Below are 19,872 nucleotides of genomic sequence, written 5' to 3'. Positions count from 1 at the left end.
ATTTGGTCTCATTTACCACATTAGGTTGATAATAGCAGTTAAATGTGAGAAAATCGCTTATATAAAAACAAGGCTGAAAATGCATTATGCAAAACCTCAGTGGTTTCAAGATTGTTAGCAGTGTCCAGGAACAATTTGGGGCATTTTGCAAAGAAAATATTTGTGCGCGTGTTTCATAAAGAGTATGTGGTGGTGGTGGTGGTGGTGGTGTGTGTGTGTTCCAGGAGAAATACGTGAGGCAGCTGGAGGCTGTGACTGTGCTTTGGAACTGCACTTCCATTTCACTGTCTAAAATAACAATTTCTGTGTCTTCAATGACTCCATGGGATGCTCTTTGTGAGAAATGACCCGTGTCCAGCCACGCACGCGCAGTCCCAGACTGCAGGGACACACACAGCTTGGTGAGGCATGCGGAGGTGATGATTTGAACCCCCAGAGATGGTCAGCTGAACAGGGCTGGGTTGGGGGGGTTTGAATTTGTCTAGCCTGCTCCGCTCTGCACAACAATGGACGCGAGCCAAAGCACCACACCAGGTCTAAGTTTAAATTTTTCAATTTGTTTTATTTTGCTGAGGGGGAACAAGATAATGGTTCACATTCTACACACTGCTTGCTGAATACAGCATACTACATGCTGAATACTGCATAGTATACATATATACACATGCTGCATGTTTGCTCTAGTCTACCTACGATCCACAACACATGCACTGTCCATGTACCCAGCTGTGACGTCGTGCTCATGCGTGTCCGCGGTCACGTGTCTGCGTGAGTGTGAGTGTGGTCGCCAGTGTCACGCGTCTCAAAATGCATCGCCATGGAGACAGACACAGCAGGCCGGCTGCTGAAGCATCCATCCAGAACCAGAATCGCTGTTTCGCCAAGTACGTTAGACATATAACCAATGTGTTTTGGTCTGTGCACACACATATGGCATGATGTAACATACTAACAAAGCCAGACAAGATTATGAACATATATTCAAAAGAAAGACATTAAAAAGAAGGAAAAAAAGAACATAAGAGTACTGTCAGTTTAAAAGAAACGAGTGAGCTGAATATGTGTTTAGCAGCAGAAGCTTAAGACATCTTAACACACAACTGAATTTTATTTACAGTATATATTAGTACAGTATATTTATAAGTTATGTAAACACAGTTTTTAGTGTATACTGTGGTTTATGAGAACTACAGCTCTGGAGGCAAAACTGTGTGCATGTCTTGTGTTGGATTGTGAGTTTGATGGCTCTCCACCATGGAAATAGCTGGGAGTGCCCTCAAGTGTTGACTGCAGCTGATGACTGTTTCCGCTGTCCTGGAGTTCGTCTCACACTTTGATGTAAAGGACTGAAATCTGACACTTATTGATGAAGTGAGAAACGACTCGATCATCTCTGTGTAGATCTGGATGAGGGACTGTGGCAGGTTGAACATCCTCTGCTGCCCTGTCTTGGTGATGGAGAGCGCCCAACTCCCTGGACATGGTGGAGCCGAGGAGCCTGACTGACTCCACAGTGGAAACTGTAGCCACTGACGTTGAGGGGGTAGAGAAGGGGAGTTCAGTCTAAAGTTCAGCACCATCTGAAGCGATGTGTGCATTCTTCAGCAGGTACACTATACTGCCAAAAGTATTCGATCACCCATCCAAACGAACAGAATCACATGTTCCAGTCACTTCCATGGCCACAGGTGTATAAAATTAAGCACCTAGACACGCAGACTGTTTTTACACACATCTGTGAGAGAACGGGTCACGGTGTCAGCGGATGCTGAAGCATATAGTGCAAAGGAGTCACCAACTTTCTGATGTCACTTAAGCTCATACGTGAGTCAAGGAAGGTGAGCGAAAACTTTTGGCAATATAGTGTATTGATCATATCATGCCATCAGCTGGTCAACGTCCCTCCTGTAGTCTCATTACCATTGGCGAGACCCAAGTGGTGTTATTTGCAATCTTCAGGATTTTCACGGTTGGCTCTCTGGAGATGCAATTGTTGGTGTAGTCTGAAGAACAAGGGTGAGGGAACACAACCTTGTGGTACACTAGTACTAATGGTCCAAATGTTTTTCAGAGCTGGACCTGCTAACAGATGAGGTCTGGGACAGATAGCTCAGGTTTCCAACCATGTGATTGAAGAAGCTTTTTTTGCACGTACCTGGTCTTGGTATCTGTGGGTGGAGCTATACTGCACTGCAGGAGTGTGGGCAGAGATACTCTGCAGTGCGGGCATGACACAAACATAACCATTCATCCACCACTGCTGCTAGACTCAGTCACTGGAGATCTGATAGCAATGTTTACATGATAAGGAAACAGGGCAGACAAACACCTTTATTCAGGACAAAGTAAAAAACTGCAGCTAACTCCCATTACCCAGAAGATGATGAGTTTAGAGGTGGATCTGTATGTTTATGACGTCTGCTCACACACGTACAATCAAGAAGTTGTGAAGAAGTCATTTGATTCACTCTGAAATGTCTGCGTTGGGGGTCTGAGGTGATAAACTGGTAAAGCTAGTGACTGCAGTAAGAGCACCTCAGCTATGAGCCTGAGCCTATCAAGAAAACAATACACAGACAATCAATTACTGACCATTTACACATCATCCAGGGGGGTGTAGCCTTGTTTCATTAACTGTAGTAGTTTCAAAACATGTGTAAAACAAGGCAGTCCAACATCACTGATTATGCGCGCTCTCTCTCTCTCTCTCTCTCTCTTTCCCTCCCTCCTTCACACTCACTCTTTCAACCACACTCCATCCTTTCTGAGAGCAATGCACAGCATAAAAGACATGAGGGAAAGATTAAGAAAACGTGAGAAAGAGTGAAGGAGAGAATGTGAAAGTAATACATAGAAGGGAGGGAAAGAAGGAGAGAGAGATTGAGGAAAGATTAAAAAATGACATCTAATAGTTACATGCAAAATACAAGCAACCTGCATTTTACAGCCACGTGGAATGCAAAAGGCGGGCACAGAGTGAGAGAAAGAGAGACGGAGAGAGAGAAAAAGAAAGAGGAACAAGGAACAAGGTGTGAGAGTAAGCGTCACAAAGCGGCAGTTAGTCATACTGTTGGGAGTAATGCAGCTCCCGATGTACTCAACTAAAGGTTAAACAGGACTTGGCTCCTCTGGGGTGAATAAAGACTCCTACATATGTACAAGTGAGCAGGCAAACACACGAGCTGAGTCATACAGTGAGGATATCGGGCCATAAGTGGTCGGCTGCGCTACTCTGCTGCCACAAACGAGGGTACACACACTTCAATACAGCCCTAATAAACTATTGGAGTAGGAATGACAGAGCTTTTAATATTTGCACACAGTCCAGGGTGCACAAACAAAACCCACCAACACAGCTTTTCCAGACAAAGAAAGCACTGGTCTTAAACCTCAGGAACAGATGGGTCAGGATTCTGTTTCATAAGAAAAAACTGTTGAGTTTTGGGACAAAGTCTTACAAATATTAACCAGTAGTAGAGTGACAGACAGCCAGGCTTGTATAGAAAAACATACCCTACTCGCAAATGGTGGCATGGCCCTTTCTGATCCAGTGATCACATGGACACAGTGATCCAGTCGAATTGGATCATTTGTCTTTATTACCAGACCATGTTGAACAAAAACAGATTTAAAGTTAGTGTATTATTAAAGTGAAAATGTATTCAATGGTTCAAGCAGGTAATTATTTTCAGTTGTGTTTCATGGACTGGATTTTGTTTCGCTTTTCCCAGAATTGCAAAAATTTGCAGAATTTGGGCGCCACCTAGTGGATATGACAATGGCTATGGTTAGACAGTCGGTATATTTCTACTAATATATTAAGGTTAAAAAAGAGCATGACATTTGCAATGAGATTCTTCTTCCAAAAACTTGCTATTTGCTGTACTATCTCTATAACATACAGTGAGTCGAATTGGTTCTATTTATTTTACACCATAGTTGCACCAATAATGCCATTATTACTCCTGATACCCCCTGCCTTCTGCACTGGAGAGACAGAAAAGCACATTTAGCATCTGACTATTATAGCAGCGCTGTGTTAAAGGACGACATCAGAGATCTTACTTACCCACCACTATAAGACTCCACGAGTCACAGCGTTGACAAAAGGTTTGCCATGTTCATTTAATTCTGCAACTATACATTTTAAAGTGATACTTTAAAATACTTATGGATATGAAGTTACATGTACAGAACATTTTTTTATGAAGGGGAAGCAGAATCATAAAGCAGTGTGTTCTAGAATACCCTCTAACCAAACACCCCACACGCAATGGGTTCTAGAATACCCACTAACCCAACACCACACATGCAGTGGGTTCTAGAATACCCACTAACCCAACACCACACACGCAGTGGGTTCTAGAATACCCACTAACCCAACACCCCACACGCAGTGTGTTCTAGAATACCCTGTAACCAAACACCACAAATGCATGGGGTTCTAGAATACCCTGTAACCAAACACCACAAATGCATGGGGTTCTAGAATACCCACTAACCAAACACCACACATGCATGAGGTTCTAGAATACCCACTAACCAAACACCACACAAGCATGAGGTTCTAGAATACCCTCTAACCAAACACCACACATGCATGAGGTTCTAGAATACCCACTAACCAAACACCACACATGCAGTGGGTTCTAGAATACCCACTAACCAAACACCACACATGCATGGGGTTCTAGAATACCCACTAACCAAACACCACACATGCATGAGGTTCTAGAATACCCACTAACCAAACACCACACATGCATGAGGTTCTAGAATACCCACTAACCAAACACCACACATGCAGTGGGTTCTAGAATACCCACTAACCAAACACCACACATGCAGTGGGTTCTAGAATACCCACTAACCAAACACCACACATGCATGAGGTTCTAGAATACCCACTAACTAAACACCACACACGCAGTGAATTATCATAACATGAATCTGCTGGCACTACCAACAATAATTGAAATGGACAGAGAACACAAGCAAGTCACTACATATCAAGGTATCCTTTATTTTAAAAATCAGGCTTATGGTTATTTCAGCATTAGGGCAACTGTGGCAAATGCATAGCATAAACATTCAGGAAAGATTAGGTACTCTCTCTGCATGAAAGACCTCTTTACTCTGGATTAAAGGCAACCTGCCAATTCAGTAGTGTTTCAGCTCTGAGCTGAACTTCGGCTGAAGTGCCCAGATGCTAAAGGCTAGCTGACAACAGCAGATATCTCTAGATGCGCGCCAAAAACTCGTTTTTATTCACAGCATTAGAACAAGTTCAGTGTAAAACTATTTAAAGGTTTTTAAAGTTTTTTGCCATTCACTGTTAAAGGAGTTCCAGTGATTCTTCCCATTCTGAAAGAACCATTATTCTGACACCTGGTGGCCTGGCTATTTCAGAGATTCTGTACTAAATTTTAAACATGGCCACCTCCATGCGTGGGATCCAGTTTACTGACCATAAATGAGCGAGGTTTTAAATTTTAAATAATCACTTTGATACTTTTTGGTGGTAATAATGACTTATTGCTCATTTAAGCCACATGATTTCAGGTAAGCATATTAATTCAGAAGTCAATGTGAAATTAGCTTGTAACCCTAAACTTCCTGCAGTAGATTAGACACAGGTGAGCAAGTACAAGAGTAACCACTTCCCAAAAATATTAGATTAAAACCTTAATGTTGTGTTGAAAACCCTTTAGATTAAATGTGCCTCAACACAGCAGTGAGGCAGACTGAACCTTTTGAATAAATGTTTTAACCTGGAGGTGGATTACCCTTTTAAAATATGGCAAATCATTACTCGACTTCTTCAGATTAACCATTTTTTTAAATGAACACAAGATCATCAAAATTCCCAAGCAAATGATGGTTAATAACGTGATGATGAATGAATGAGTGTCCCCAACACAGAGTGGGAATACTGAACCAGCAGAGCACCTGCACTCCTGCAGTCTCGCCTTGAACACGGTCAGCCATCGTTTCCTCTAAAGAGCACGTGAAGTGTGTTAGCTTTGTGCTGCCGTACCATTTATCCTCCTGGTTTACAGAAGCCGTAGGCTGGGAGGGTTTTGGCTATGACACTGCTAAACTCAGCACTGCTGCAGTACTGATTGATTACATTTTAATCCAAACATTAAGTCTTACCAGGTTTTAGGGGACTGTTCTCTGCAGAGACTGTTCTGAAAGGAAAGTGTAGTTTGGACTGTATTGTTAAGGAAGGAGGACAACCTTAGCTAAACGGACCCAGCAACTGAGAATGAAGCAAAAGGCTTCTGGGACACACTCACGTTTATGTAACACACACACACACACACACACACACACACACACACACAAACAACTCCCTCACTTCTTGTGGGCAGACCAGTCTGGGTGTTTTGTGTTTACAGACTCAATAGTGCTCCTCGTCTCCACGACCACCTCACAGCCAAGAGCGGCCCCTGGACAGCTGGGGGCGGGGCTGGGGGCGTGGCTCCAGCAGACAGCTCACGGCTTGAGCTTGAGCCAGGGGTAGAGGATGGTGAGGATGGAGAGGACGGAGGAAGTGAGGCCACAGGCGCCCACGACGCCCGGCCCCGTGACGTACAGCCCCAGCCTGTCCAGCGGTATGAAGACATCACACAGGTTCTTCAGCAGGTCCAGGAGCAGCGGCGGGTTGGCGCGGAGCACGGCCACCAGCAGGTGCAGCTGCCTCCGCACCTGGACCATCTGCAGGGGGAGCGCAGGGAACGGGACCAGGTCTGGCGGGGAGGGGGAGTCGGGCGAGAGGGGGCTGTTGTCCAGGGAGCCTTTAGCCAGAGAGCTGCGAGACTCTCTCTCCATCAGCAGCCGTAGCTCATATGCATCCCGGGTGAGGTTAAGGATGAGCGCAAAAAGGTAATACCTGCAGGTGACAGCAGAAATTTATATTCAAACGATAAATAATGACAAAACCCTCTCCAGCCTCGGGGGGAGCTGAAAAAAAAAGCTGAAACTTTGCGATGTCACACACACAAACATACCAAAAAATGCCCTAACTACACCTTTGGGTTGGTGGGCATAAAATATATTTTGAAACGAGGGAGAATCTAGTGGAGAATCAAGCGCAAATGTTCATTGAGTTCAGGTATCAAACTTGTGCTTAGGGCCCCAGAACCTGATCTGAGGCTAGAACTCACCTAAACCTGATCTGAGGCTAGAACTCACCTGAACCTGATCTGAGGGTAGAACTCACCTGAACCTGATCTGAGGGTAGAACTCACCTGAACCTGATCTGAGGCTAGAACTCACCTGAACCTGATCTGAGGCTAGAACTCACCTGAACCTGATCTGAGGCTAGAACTCACCTGAACCTGATCTGAGGCTAGAACTCACCTGAACCTGATCTGAGGCTAGAACTCACCTGAACCTGATCTGAGGCTAGAACTCACCTGAACCTGATCTGAGGCTAGAACTCACCTGAACCTGATCTGAGGCTAGAACTCACCTGAACCTGATCTGAGGGTAGAACTCACCTGAACCTGATCTGAGGGTAGAACTCACCTGAACCTGATCTGAGGGTAGAACTCACCTGAACCTGATCTGAGGCTAGAACTCACCTGAAGGACCTCTGGCTCCACTTGTTCTGGTCGACATGAGGAAGCAGGCCGGTTTTCCCCGCCCACAGCACGTTGTCACAGGCGAAGTACAAGGCCCGGTTTAAATGGGCCACGGTGATGCAAAGTCGCAGCACGCAGTCGGACAGGTGCACAGCCCGCTTGGCTGCCTCCAGCGCCTCCGCAGAGTTCCCTAACCTCATCACTGACAGAGTGCGCAGAACGTTGATTACAGGCGTTAAAACATATTTAGAAAGATTTTAAAAACAGACACAGAAGCACATTAAGTGCTTATTAAGTTAAGTGCACTTTAAGTTAAGTTTATCGCATGCGAGGAGCAGGATAAGGACAGCACGTGAACTCACACTTCCTGGTGAGACTCAGGTGAGCTTCCAGCTGCTTGATTGTTGTCAGTAATTGGGCGCGCGCGCCTCCTTTCTGCAGGGTGTGTCCCAGCAGCGCGCATGCGTACTGAGCAGCCCTGATCAAAACATCACAGGCACAACACCTCCTTTACACAACACCAAGTAAACATCTTAGCGTTGTTCTAAAGTTCCTTGAGAAGTATTAATGCCTAATCTTAAGTAGGTATTAATATTGCGTTGCTAGGCGACACTGTATCATCTGGTCGTGAAGTGATGGGTAGTGAAGCAGGTGTTAACCACACATACAGGTGTTAACAACATGCAGGTGTGCAGGTGTGGTACCTGAACACTCGCTCTCTGGCTTGACTCTGGGCGCTGAAGCGCACCCACGACTCCATGTGCGGTTCCTCTCCTGCTGCTAGTCTAATGAGCGCTAGGTTGTTAGCGGCTAGCTGGTGCGGAGGAATGCTAAAGCTGTTAGCCAGCTAGCTAGCTGTCGGGCCCTAACGCACTAGATCTGGGCTTTTAGATCCAATATATAAGAACTGAAGATAAAAGACTCGCAAACCCCTCCTGTGTCCTTAGATCTATTCAGATCGACGGCTACACTACACTATAGTTCCTGCTAGCTAACTTCAACCATGACTACATGACGTCCTACCGATGGCAAACGAAAAGGGACAAAATTACTCGGTCTTCAACTTACTGTCGTACATCGATGTCGCAGTGCCGCTTTATCTAGATCAGGGGGATGGGGTAAATCAGAGGAAAGGACCAGGGCAAAAGCAAAATTTAATTAAACCTCAATTAAACCTTTTTTACTGTATTCAATAGACAATTGTGTTCGAAAACAATGACTGTAGAACAAATCCAAACTTCATTAAGCCATCAGAGGGCGTCAGTAAAATATAAATGAATTAAAAAACACGAGAAACGTCAGAAAACTACGTCAATTTTATTCAAGAATCTCTGATGAAAATAAATTAAGGAAAATATAGTATCCATGATCACACAATTTAGGGAAAGAGTCTCACACCTAAAAAAAAAAAAGCTGGCACTTGCACTATGCAGCAATAACCAGATATACCATTCAGATTTTATGTGTAGCAATTGCACAACATAGGTAAGATAAAAACTACGTTTATGTCACATTCATATGCCATCTTGGAGTAGTAAGGTTTCCTTTCATCTATTTATTAAAACACTACAACAGTGACTGCTGGTTTAAAAAAGTAAATCATAAAAGTGAATAATAAAGCCCAATGAGCTTTGTGTGCATATGCCGCTGAAGTTCGCTGTTTGTTTTATGCAAACTTCTCTTACAGAACTTAATACCGTCAGAACATTTGGTAGCACTGCCGACTCACTGCGGTCTACAGCTGCAATGCAAACATAACCCAGATAGGAGCTTTGTACAAAAAACAAAACAAAAAACTTAACGATGAAAGGAAACATTACTCAAACTAATATTCTATCAGCCAAGAAATTTACTGCATCTCTGTTGCAAAGTGAACTTTCCACCCATTAAACACAGACCAGATTCTTCTTTCTCGGCTTCTCAGTTTCTGTCTTCCTCATTTCACATACTGCACGCGCTCTTTCACTTCTTTTTTTCACAGTTGTCACCCTTACATTAACCTGGTGTGACCTCTGTTCTGTTGCTGTTCTTCGTAGCTCTTACCAGCCTCTGCAACCTTATTCCATCCCTTAAATAAAAACTGAGGTACTACAAATCTCCTGAAAGTCAACCTCAAAAATGCTGCCCATATATTAAAAAAAGACATTACTGTCAAGTTTAATACTTTTCACTAAATATTACAGTATTATTACGTCAGCCTACATTTTGTATAAAGATAACCGTAAGTAGCCTATGTATGTAAGTTTGTGTCCTGCACATAAAAGACTAGTCTCTAAATAATATAATGAAATTATCTGGAGTGCTAAATCAAAAGTAATCAAAAAATGCTCTCTACTTTGACATTTCCAAACCACCCTGTGAAAGATGGCAGTAACAGGCGTGAACCAACCAGAACAGTAAGTTCTTGCTCTTCCTCTTGGAGGACCATGCTATCCCATCATGCCCCTCAGTTCTCAGAGTGCTGTTTCCTGTGGAACGGTGCTTTCAGGCGGCCCCAGAAGGAGTTGCTATGGCGATTCTTTCTCTCGTTGCCCTGCCCCACCTCCGCCTCCCGCTGACGGATCTGACGCACAAGAGCAGCGAAGACCTCGTCGATGTAGTAACGCAGTGCTGCAGATGTCTCGAAAAACGGACACTGGAATTCCCTCGCCAGCTCTTTTCCCTCCTCTACTGACACCTGGTGGACAGGAGGATGCATTTTAGAACTTTTGACAAAAGAACAGCAAATATTTGATGCATTTTTAAACCTGTGGTAAGACATCTGAATGAAATGTAATTTTTAATTCCTATCAATACCATTTGAACCAAAACAGAAGGCAATCAACAGAATCCTGATCCTGTAAATTATTTACTCCCCATTACTGAGCGAGACTAAACGGCAAGTTTGCGATTCTCCTCTTGGAGGGCCGCAGTATCCCATCATGCCCCTCACCTGTCTCAGGTGCACCAGGTCTGACTTGTTTCCCACGAGCACCACGGGCGTGTCGGCGGTGCGGCGGACGCGGTGGATCAGCTGTCTGAAGTGGCGGGCCTCCTGAAAGCTGCGGCGGTCTGTGATGGAGTAGGAGATGATGAAGCCTTCACCCGCCCGCATGTACTGGTCCCGCATGGCCGTGAACTCTGCCTGAACACACACCAGCATGCTCGTCAACCACAGTCAGCACCGCTGTCCACACACACCTCGTCTGACTGCTGTAACGCGTGGTAACTTGAGCAGAATGTAAACTATAATCATTTCATTAAAAAGCTGCCTGTGTTAAGAAGCTGTGCTAAGCCTGTCATACTGGTTAAGTCTTAGAAAGGATTTACATTAATTTACACTCAATGTTTATTAATGTTAATTAACCATGTGTTAATTGTCATTCATATCAATATTAATGTTAAGTAACCTCTTGTCAGAGGAACCAGACCACATATATCTGGGTTCCTCAGCTTGCCTCACCAATGCTGTGTAAAGCTCAAACCCCTAAAGATCAGATCTAAAAGAACGTATCTAAAGGCTAAAGTATGTAATTGCAGCACATGGTCCTATCCCATAATTCAAACTGGAGTGTTTAACTATGATCATGTGACATGTCATAAGACAGGTAAAATGGCGGCCATCGTATGTCCGAGGTTGTATGCATAATGCCATTTTGGACTGAGCCATGGTCTAGACATTGCTAGTGTACTAAGGGAACTTTAACCTGGCACTTAGCAACGGGGGCACTGGCTCAACTGACACAAATGTTTCAATACAGTAAATCACTAATTCTGGCATTATTTGACATGTGTAGGCATTTAGTTTTTTTTTTTTGCATGAATTCTTCATGCTGCCCTCTGTACACAGCCTCTGTATGGTACTAGGTTTTGTGAGTCCAGGTGCTACAGCTTTAACAGCTGTTCAAGTCCAGTTGGCATCACTGCAGTTATCATCACATTTCAGTAGTTGCATATAGAAACATCTCATCAACAACCTCTCTATCCGCGGCCATGTGTGTACAAGACCTACAGCAGCGGGGTCCAACCACACCCCACAGTGTGTTCAAGACCTACAGCAGCGGGATTCAACCACACCCCACAGTGTGTACAAGACCTACAGCAGCGGGGTCCAACCACACCCCACAGCGTGTTCAAGACCTACAGCAGCGGGGTCCAACCACACCCCACAGTGTGTACAAGACCTACAGCAGCGGGGTCCAACCACACCCCACAGTGTGTACAAGACCTACAGTTAGCGGGGTCCAACCACACCCCACAGTGTGTTCAAGACCTACAGCAGCGGGGTCCAACCACACCCCACAGTGTGTTCAAGACCTACAGCGGCGGGGTCCAACCACACCCCACAGTGTGTACAAGACCTACAGCAGCAGGGTCCAACCACACCCCACAGTGTGTTCAAGACCTACAGCGGCGGGGTCCAACCACACCCCACAGTGTGTACAAGACCTACAGCAGCGGGGTCCAACCACACCCCACAGTGTGTACAAGACCTACAGTTAGCGGGGTCCAACCACACCCCACAGCGTGTTCAAGACCTACAGCAGCGGGGTCCAACCACACCCCACAGTGTGTACAAGACCTACAGCAGCGGGGTCCAACCACACCCCACAGTGTGTACAAGACCTACAGTTAGCGGGGTCCAACCACACCCCACAGTGTGTTCAAGACCTACAGCAGCAGGGTCCAACCACACCCCACAGTGTGTTCAAGACCTACAGCGGTGGGGTCCAACCACACCCCACAGTGTGTACAAGACCTACAGCAGCGGGGTCCAACCACACCCCACAGTGTGTTCAAGACCTACAGCGGTGGGGTCCAACCACACCCCACAGTGTGTTCAAGACCTACAGCAGCGGGGTCCAACCACACCCCACAGTGTGTACAAGACCTACAGCGGCGGGGTCCAACCACACCCCACAGTGTGTTCAATACCTACAGCGGCGGGGTCCAACCACACCCCACAGTGTGTTCAAGACCTACAGCGGCGGGGTCCAACCACACCCCACAGTGTGTTCAAGACCTACAGCGGCGGGGTCCAACCACACCCCACAGTGTGTACAAGACCTACAGCAGCGGGGTCCAACCACACCCCACAGTGTGTACAAGACCTACAGTTAGCGGGGTCCAACCACACCCCACAGCGTGTTCAAGACCTACAGCAGCGGGGTCCAACCACACCCCACAGTGTGTACAAGACCTACAGCAGCGGGGTCCAACCACACCCCACAGTGTGTACAAGACCTACAGTTAGCGGGGTCCAACCACACCCCACAGTGTGTTCAAGACCTACAGCAGCGGGGTCCAACCACACCCCACAGTGTGTTCAAGACCTACAGCGGTGGGGTCCAACCACACCCCACAGTGTGTACAAGACCTACAGCAGCGGGGTCCAACCACACCCCACAGTGTGTTCAAGACCTACAGCGGCGGGGTCCAACCACACCCCACAGTGTGTTCAAGACCTACAGCGGCGGGGTCCAACCACACCCCACAGTGTGTTCAAGACCTACAGCAGCGGGGTCCAACCACACCCCACAGTGTGTACAAGACCTACAGCGGCGGGGTCCAACCACACCCCACAGTGTGTTCAAGACCTACAGCAGCGGGGTCCAACCACACCCCACAGTGTGTTCAAGACCTACAGCGGCGGGGTCCAACCACACCCCACAGTGTGTTCAAGACCTACAGCAGCGGGGTCCAACCACACCCCACAGTGTGCCACAGTGGTACCGCAAGGGGCTGTGGGCCAAATGGTTTCTTTTTATGCTTTTATGCTTTTTATGCCAAGTAAAAATCCTGTCAAAACAAAAATAATTTCATGTGACCGATATTACGTAAATTATTTGTAAAAATAAGAAATATTTAGGTTGAGCTTGTTAATATTTAGGTTGATCTGGCATAGTCACGTGCAGTACAGTTTTATGGTGGGTACTAATTAAGTTAATTAGTAATGAGTTTGAGTGAAACTTTTATTTTGTATGGATTTTACCCATCATGAATAAATGGTTACTGGGCAAATGAACAAGTGAAGCTGCCACTGTATCTCTGACTGAGAGAACCATGTATAATCCAAAACAGGAAGCACAGTGTGTGTACGCTTAGTGTTTACTTTGTTCTGATTATGCAAATAAAATTCTGTAGGCAATATTGAGTGCTGGATTTGTTTAGATTTTAAATGGTCGATTAAATTTCCATGTGGTGATGGAAATGTTAAAGTGCAGAGTCGCTGTTTTTTCCCATCTAATGGCTTATAGTGAGGAAACATACCCTCACCCTCAGCTTCAGACTTTTTTTTTTAAACAACTTTTTTTCATTGTCCACGAGTGTTGTCACCATGTGGAAATAATGACACTGAAGAGTGGGGTGGAAAACAGCAAACCGGCCCTTTACACTGATTCTACACTTCTATGTAGAGGATGATATCGTCTGACGTCACTTCCCCAACTGTTGCTTTCCTCTTGCCCTTGGTCTTGGTCTCCCGCTTACCTGTCCTGCTGTGTCCAAGATGTCCAGGTTTGCTGGCTCATTGTCTATGCGGATCTGCGTCTTATAAGCGTCCTCTGAGAGGAGAATCGTGGCCAGTACAGAACGTACCAAAACAGACAAGCAGAAAATCAGAAACTGACGTTACTGTGAGACTGGGAATACCGATATTACCAAACTGCACATACATGATAGCATGCAGTATTGCTGAGTGGTGAAAAAACTGGATTTGAGTGACAGTGGTTTGAACAGGTCTGAGCAGGCTCAGTATTTAGCCAGGGAATTACACAACACACAGCTTGGGGAGACACAACAAGAGCAATATTTTCACAGAGATGCTTTACAGATGCATGCGATGGAATGTACAACAGCTTTGGGACCAGACGTGTTTTAGACCTTCTAGAGGGTCAGGGGTGAGAGGGTCAGGGGTGATGGGGTCAGTCCCACACGGTCTAAGTGTTAGACATTAGGAAGTATGACCAAATCCAGAACGCAGTCTAAACAGAATGTAGAAGCAGTTTTTTGGCCCACCTATGGTAGGGTCATGATCTTCAGGGAACCGATGACTGATGAACTGCATGATGATGGCTGAGAAATCAAGAGGGAGGAGGGGGGGGTCAATAGAGTGAACGGAACAGACATTTTATATAATCCAAGCACACAAGATGAGAGAGTTAATGTTCCCTCTTTTTCTCTGTAAATCACACACACACACACACACACACACACACACACACACACACACACACACACACACACAGCCTGCACAGGTCTGCAATATTCACACCCTTTGTTCTGTTCCCATGGAGACAGTCAGAATAAAGTAAAAACCATAATAACCGTCACCCTTAAAACCCCACACGCTGTGCACAACTATTTACACATCAACACCAGGTGAAATGTGAATCTCCGTGGCAATAGACTGAGGGAGGGGAGATGGTTGCTAGGTGCCTCCCTAACAACGAGATTGAGCAGAAGCCTGTGATTGCTGAATGGAAGAGCCACCACCCAGTAGCTGAGTGTGTGTGTGTGTGTGTGTGTGTGTGTGTGTGTGTGTGTGTGTGTGTGTGTGTGTGTGTGAGTGTGTGAGAGTGTGTGTGTTAGTGTGTGTGTTAGTGTGTGTGTGTGTGTGTGTGAGAGAGAGAGAGAGTGTGTAGGATAACACACATAATGATCAAACAAACCAGGTAATCCTCAATAGCAGACAGGTACAAATGTTAAAATGTCCTTGATGAGAAGATATAATAAAGGATACATGGGCTGGGAGGGGAGAGAGAGAAAGAGGGACAGAGAGAGAGAGAGAGAGAGAGAGAGAGAGAGAGAGAGAGAGAGAGAGAGAGAGAGAGAGAGAGAGAGACATAAATGTAGAGAAAGAGGGACAGAGAGAAAGAGAGAGAGAGACAGAGACAGAGAGAGAGAGAGAGAGAGACAGAGAGAGAGACAGAGAGAGAGAGAGAGAGAGACAGAGAGAGAGAGACAGAGAGAGAGAGGGAGAGAGAGAGAGAGAGAGAGAGAGAGAGAGAGAGAGGTGGCTACTTACCACTCTTGCCCACCCCTCCCTCCCCCAACATCACCAGCTTGTACTCGCGGGAGAGACCGCCAATGACCCGCGAGGACTCCATCATAACGACTGTGACACAGAGACACACGAACACACACCACCAAACACACATTTCACCCTGTAAACATCTGTATGTTCATCTTAAGACCACAACCGCAGAAATAGAAATACAAACGCAAGATCAAACAGCACCTAGTGTCATTTGAGCTCCAAGTCTTTCTGCCTGCGACCATGACAAGACCACACAAAAAAGCCTCACAGGCCAAAAATGATTAAGTAAGAGGAGCACATGTTATTAGGTGGGTAATTGTAATTTGAATAGAATTGTGCTGAATGCATTTTAGTACATTCTGTAGTGTATCTTTCAATTTCAATGGCCTGCAGTTTAATTATTTTAAGCAATCCACAGCCTATCTGTATGCTGTATGCATTGTATGCAATTATTATTTTTAGTTGATCGTCATGGCCAATATAGCGAATCTCTTGTGCCTCAAAACTGGCAGCAGTGAAGTGTAACTATGACTGTAACTATGAATACACACACTGCAGGCACATTCCACCCTAATATGTTCTCCTGTGTCTTTTTATAGCAGACCTCGCGATATGTGCAGCTGACACTAGCGGCGGAGCGAGGTGCCAGAGAGGCGCAGAGGAAGTGAGTCATTAGACCAAGCACATTCAAGCACATTCATGTGACAATGTGATGCGTCCACGGGGCGTTTGCTACTTTAAGTCAGTAGCAGCCCACCATATGAAGACATACGAGAACAATGAACACCAATTAGTGTTGTAATAACTGACTTATGAAGATAACTCAAGGAAATATTTTGCTCTTAGCTGTACAAATGAAACCTAAGATAACACCGGTCTAGTCACTGAATTTTAAATAAAAAATAATTCATGAGATGCTTCTTGGCCGTGCTATTACATAATTAAACTGTCACAACCATTTCTCCTTAACTGTACCGTAACACAGGGTATATAATAACTACAGTTATATTAGAGGTCCTCACTGTGAAGCTAGTCATTTATTAGTAATTTATAAGTGTATCGGCCCTGTGTTTTGCAGTGACACTCCTCTCCCAAATGTCCACAAAATGACGGTGTGCAGCTCTATGATCAGCACGAGGATGAATACGAAGGAAGCCTGATTATTTCTTCCATGTTATAATATCAAATTTTGGGCCTGTAGTTTCAGCAGAGATCCCGGACATGTGATCAGTTTAGGCCGGGTCCATTAGTTCTTTTGAGGGAAGGTAGACCCGGTCCACACCAATTAAGGTCAGATCAGACCTCGACGTTATATGCTATATGTTCATCTAGTCAGTTCATTTAGCCACAACAGTTCTAGTTCACTCCAGATGACCTAACTTGCTCGACTAAAATGTTTCCCGATAGAGGAGATAAATGAACTGTGGTAAATGTACAGGAGGGGTAGTGTGTGGAAGATATACAGGGAGGGATAGTGTGTGGTAAATGTACAGGGATAGTGTGTGGTTAATGTACAGGGGGGATAGTGTGTGGTAAATGTACAGGGAGGGATAGTGTGTAGTAAATGTACAGGGATAGTGTGTGGTAAATGTACAGGGGAGATAGTGTGTGGTAAATGTACAGGGGAGATAGTGTGTGGTAAATGTACAGGGGGGTAGTGTGTGGTAAATATACAGGGAGGGATAGTGTGTGGTAAATGTACAGGGATAGTGTGTGGTAAATATACAGGGAGGGATAGTGTGTGGTAAATGTACAGGGGGGGATAGTGTGTGGTAAATGTACAGGGGGGATAGTGTGTGGTAAATGTACAGGGGGGATAGTGTGTGGTAAATGTACAGGGAGGGATAGTGTGTGGTAAATGTACAGGGGGGATAGTGTGTGGTAAATGTATAGGGATAGTGTGTGGTAAATGCACAGGGGGGGATAGTGTGTGGTAAATGTACAGGGGGGATAGTGTGTAGTAAATGTACAGGGGGGATAGTGTGTGGTAAATGTACAGGGGGGATAGTGTGTAGTAAATGTACAGGGGGGATAGTGTGTGGTAAATGTACAGGGGGGGATAGTGTGTGGTAAATGTACAGGGGGGGATAGTGTGTGGTAAATGTACAGGGAGGGATAGTGTGTGGTAAATGTACAGGGAGGGATAGTGTGTGGTAAATGTACAGGGAGGGATAGTGTGTGGTAAATGTACTGGGATAGTGTGTGGTAAATGTACAGGGATAGTGTGGTAGGCTGGACATAATGAAACGAGCTTTGTCAAGAATGCACAATCGCAGCATGGTGACCAGAGCACAAACGGCCTCGCGTGTTGGAAAATTGAGTATCCTGCAAACCTTATCAGCGTATTAAGTTATCATTTGACAAGTGCTCGATGATATAGATTAAGTTGAGTGTCCGCAGTGTTGTTGTGAACAGAAGCAGTAAGCAGCGTTTTGGTCAAACAGAAGAACAAAGTAGGGCCAGTCCATGAAAAAGCCATTGAATAGTTTCAACAAAAGTCCACAGCTCGTTCAGATCTCACACCTTCATTATATATCGATCTGCTTAAAAAAATAAAACTCGCTCGGGTGCGTCAAGAAATGAGTCTACAAAAAGAAAGAAATAAATAAAAACTTTTTAAAAACACTTCTGTAATGACCAGTGGGTCAGATCTAATTTGCGGATGTGCATACATTGTATTAGAAGCAAACAGAAAATTGCATTGCTTACCTTTGTCACAGTACCTTTGTCTTCATTGTTACTTTTACATTATCGTAAGTAATCATGTTAACGATGAAACGACGTTAACGAACAGCTCTGCAACTGTAAACACACATAACCCCCGTGTACGTGGTGAAGGCGGGCTGGCGGGTCCTAAAGCCCGTCAGCTCACGTCTTCAGGGCCTTGACCACAAGTAACGTACGTCGCCATGTTTAGGTGACTGTAGCTTGAAATTGCTGTCTTTAACTGAGAAAAGTTCAATATTTAAAATACATTTAATCCAACTGCATGTGTGAATAAAAGTTTAGCCGGCTTGTAGGCATGAAAAGAAGCTCAAATGCCAAGTATAGTAGGTCAGTTTTTGATTTTATTTGTACGTCCATTGTGTTAACAAATTCAACATACAGTACAAGTCAGCATTAGTGTAACATGTTAAAGCATGGACTTAGAAGAGCATAATGCACATTACGTGTCCTCAAAAGCATTTTCTTCCACAGTAAAATACCGACGTTGCATTATGGAGTTGGGCCAATATTACCAGGAGGTATAAATAAAATATTTTTTCATCTCAGTTTATTCTACAACACACAACAGCAACAACTCTGGGAGACTGAATTCAGGAGGCCAGATAGGGCAAAGAGGCAGAAGCCAATAAATTCATAAACAGAAATAAAACAAATATACACCCAGAGAATCCATAACCATATGAGGGAGTGGGGTAGCCTATATATGTGTGTGTGTGTGTAATGATTATTCCAATATAAAATTTTGAATGTGTAATCTGCTGAGGCGGTTGCCAACCGTTTTGAAAGGCTAGTTGTTTCTGTGTAATGTAACAAACAGCACCCAGCACACATTCACTAAAGTTGGGAAACGCTATTAATGAATGCAGAGTTACAAAGGAAACGATATATCCTGTGCTAGAGATCGCCAAATGCACTGCCCGTAATGAAGTACGTTATTTCTACACTTATGTAAGTGTGAAGATTTAATCAAATGACTGATGAAGAATAATATATGTGATTAGGAGTATCTGTGATTCTTCATCTGACCTGATGTCAGCTTGTGTGTAATTGGAATACAGATGTTCTCTCTCACCCTTTCCTACACACACACACACACACACACACACACACACACACACACACACACACACACACACACACACACACACACACACACACACACAGCCATCAGGTCAGGCCTTAATTGAACCCAGCTGTGACTGTTTGGGTATGTTGGTGGTTAGTGTGGAGCTGATGTGCTCTGAGAAATGTTCCATCAATTTTATCACTATTAATTTCACTATTAATTGTGCCTGAGACTCTTTTGCTAAGACTCTTTTGCTGAGACTCTACTAACAGCCTCTGAAAGGAGTGAAGTCATTCCTCTAAACATACCTGTTTTATATCTGCAGTGGTGGGAAATGGCTAAATACAGCAGTGTGTGTGAAAATCTTTGTCCTTGTCTATGATACGGGGTTATGCCTCATCACATATTTGGTTCCCTCCATATTTTTTTCCTGTAATGTAAATCTAAAAAAAATCTAAAAGTGCAAATATCTG

General features: G+C 44.8%; 3 protein-coding genes across 3 annotated transcripts in view; all 3 read right to left on the bottom strand.

Moving 5' to 3' along the window:
- Positions 1 to 5,003: 5,003 nt before the first annotated feature.
- On the bottom strand, positions 5,004 to 8,648 carry pex11b (peroxisomal biogenesis factor 11 beta). The gene is made up of 4 exons (XM_077008193.1): positions 8,294 to 8,648; positions 7,952 to 8,067; positions 7,590 to 7,791; positions 5,004 to 6,895 (listed from the first exon to the last, which is right to left on the bottom strand). Exons 1-4 carry the CDS (start codon positions 8,347 to 8,349, stop codon positions 6,499 to 6,501), a joined length of 771 nt encoding a protein of 256 aa, XP_076864308.1. The 5' UTR covers positions 8,350 to 8,648; the 3' UTR covers positions 5,004 to 6,498.
- A 239-nt stretch (positions 8,649 to 8,887) lies between these two features.
- rit1 (Ras-like without CAAX 1) lies at positions 8,888 to 18,473 on the bottom strand. The gene is made up of 6 exons (XM_077008194.1): positions 18,316 to 18,473; positions 15,595 to 15,684; positions 14,586 to 14,642; positions 14,058 to 14,131; positions 10,522 to 10,713; positions 8,888 to 10,266 (listed from the first exon to the last, which is right to left on the bottom strand). The coding sequence occupies exons 2-6, from the start codon at positions 15,677 to 15,679 to the stop codon at positions 10,036 to 10,038; spliced, it is 639 nt and encodes a 212-aa protein (XP_076864309.1). The 5' UTR covers positions 15,680 to 15,684; positions 18,316 to 18,473; the 3' UTR covers positions 8,888 to 10,035.
- Positions 18,474 to 18,656: 183 nt separating this feature from the next.
- Positions 18,657 to 19,872, bottom strand: part of syt11a (synaptotagmin XIa) — a 17,232-nt gene continuing 16,016 nt past the window's right edge. The window contains exon 4 of the mRNA XM_077008192.1: positions 18,657 to 19,872. This exon is cut by the window's right edge and continues 2,596 nt beyond it. The gene's annotated coding sequence lies outside the window, so the exon portion shown is untranslated.

Source organism: Brachyhypopomus gauderio, chromosome 6, assembly GCF_052324685.1.
Source record: "Brachyhypopomus gauderio isolate BG-103 chromosome 6, BGAUD_0.2, whole genome shotgun sequence".
In the NCBI taxonomy this organism is placed as follows: Eukaryota; Metazoa; Chordata; class Actinopteri; order Gymnotiformes; family Hypopomidae; genus Brachyhypopomus; species Brachyhypopomus gauderio.
The sequence above is the reverse complement of the archived record's forward strand: the minus strand, read 5'-3'. Positions and strand labels throughout refer to the sequence as shown.

Bases quoted from the DNA above. Each gene is read 5' to 3' on its own strand.
- rit1 (XM_077008194.1), bottom strand. From the start codon at position 15,679: ATGATGGAGTCCTCGCGGGTCATTGGCGGTCTCTCCCGCGAGTACAAG. The intron at 14,643-15,594 runs GTAAGTAGCCAC...TTGATTTCTCAG, and splicing joins GGGAGGGGTGGGCAAGAGTG to CCATCATCATGCAGTTCATC. The intron at 10,714-14,057 runs GTAAGCGGGAGA...GTGTGTGTTCAG, and splicing joins TCTTGGACACAGCAGGACAG to GCAGAGTTCACGGCCATGCG.
- pex11b (XM_077008193.1), bottom strand. From the start codon at position 8,349: ATGGAGTCGTGGGTGCGCTTCAGCGCCCAGAGTCAAGCCAGAGAGCGA. The intron at 8,068-8,293 runs GTACCACACCTG...TGTTTTGATCAG, and splicing joins GCCAGAGAGCGAGTGTTCAG to GGCTGCTCAGTACGCATGCG. The intron at 7,792-7,951 runs GTGAGTTCACGT...GCACTCTGTCAG, and splicing joins CCTGAGTCTCACCAGGAAGT to TGATGAGGTTAGGGAACTCT.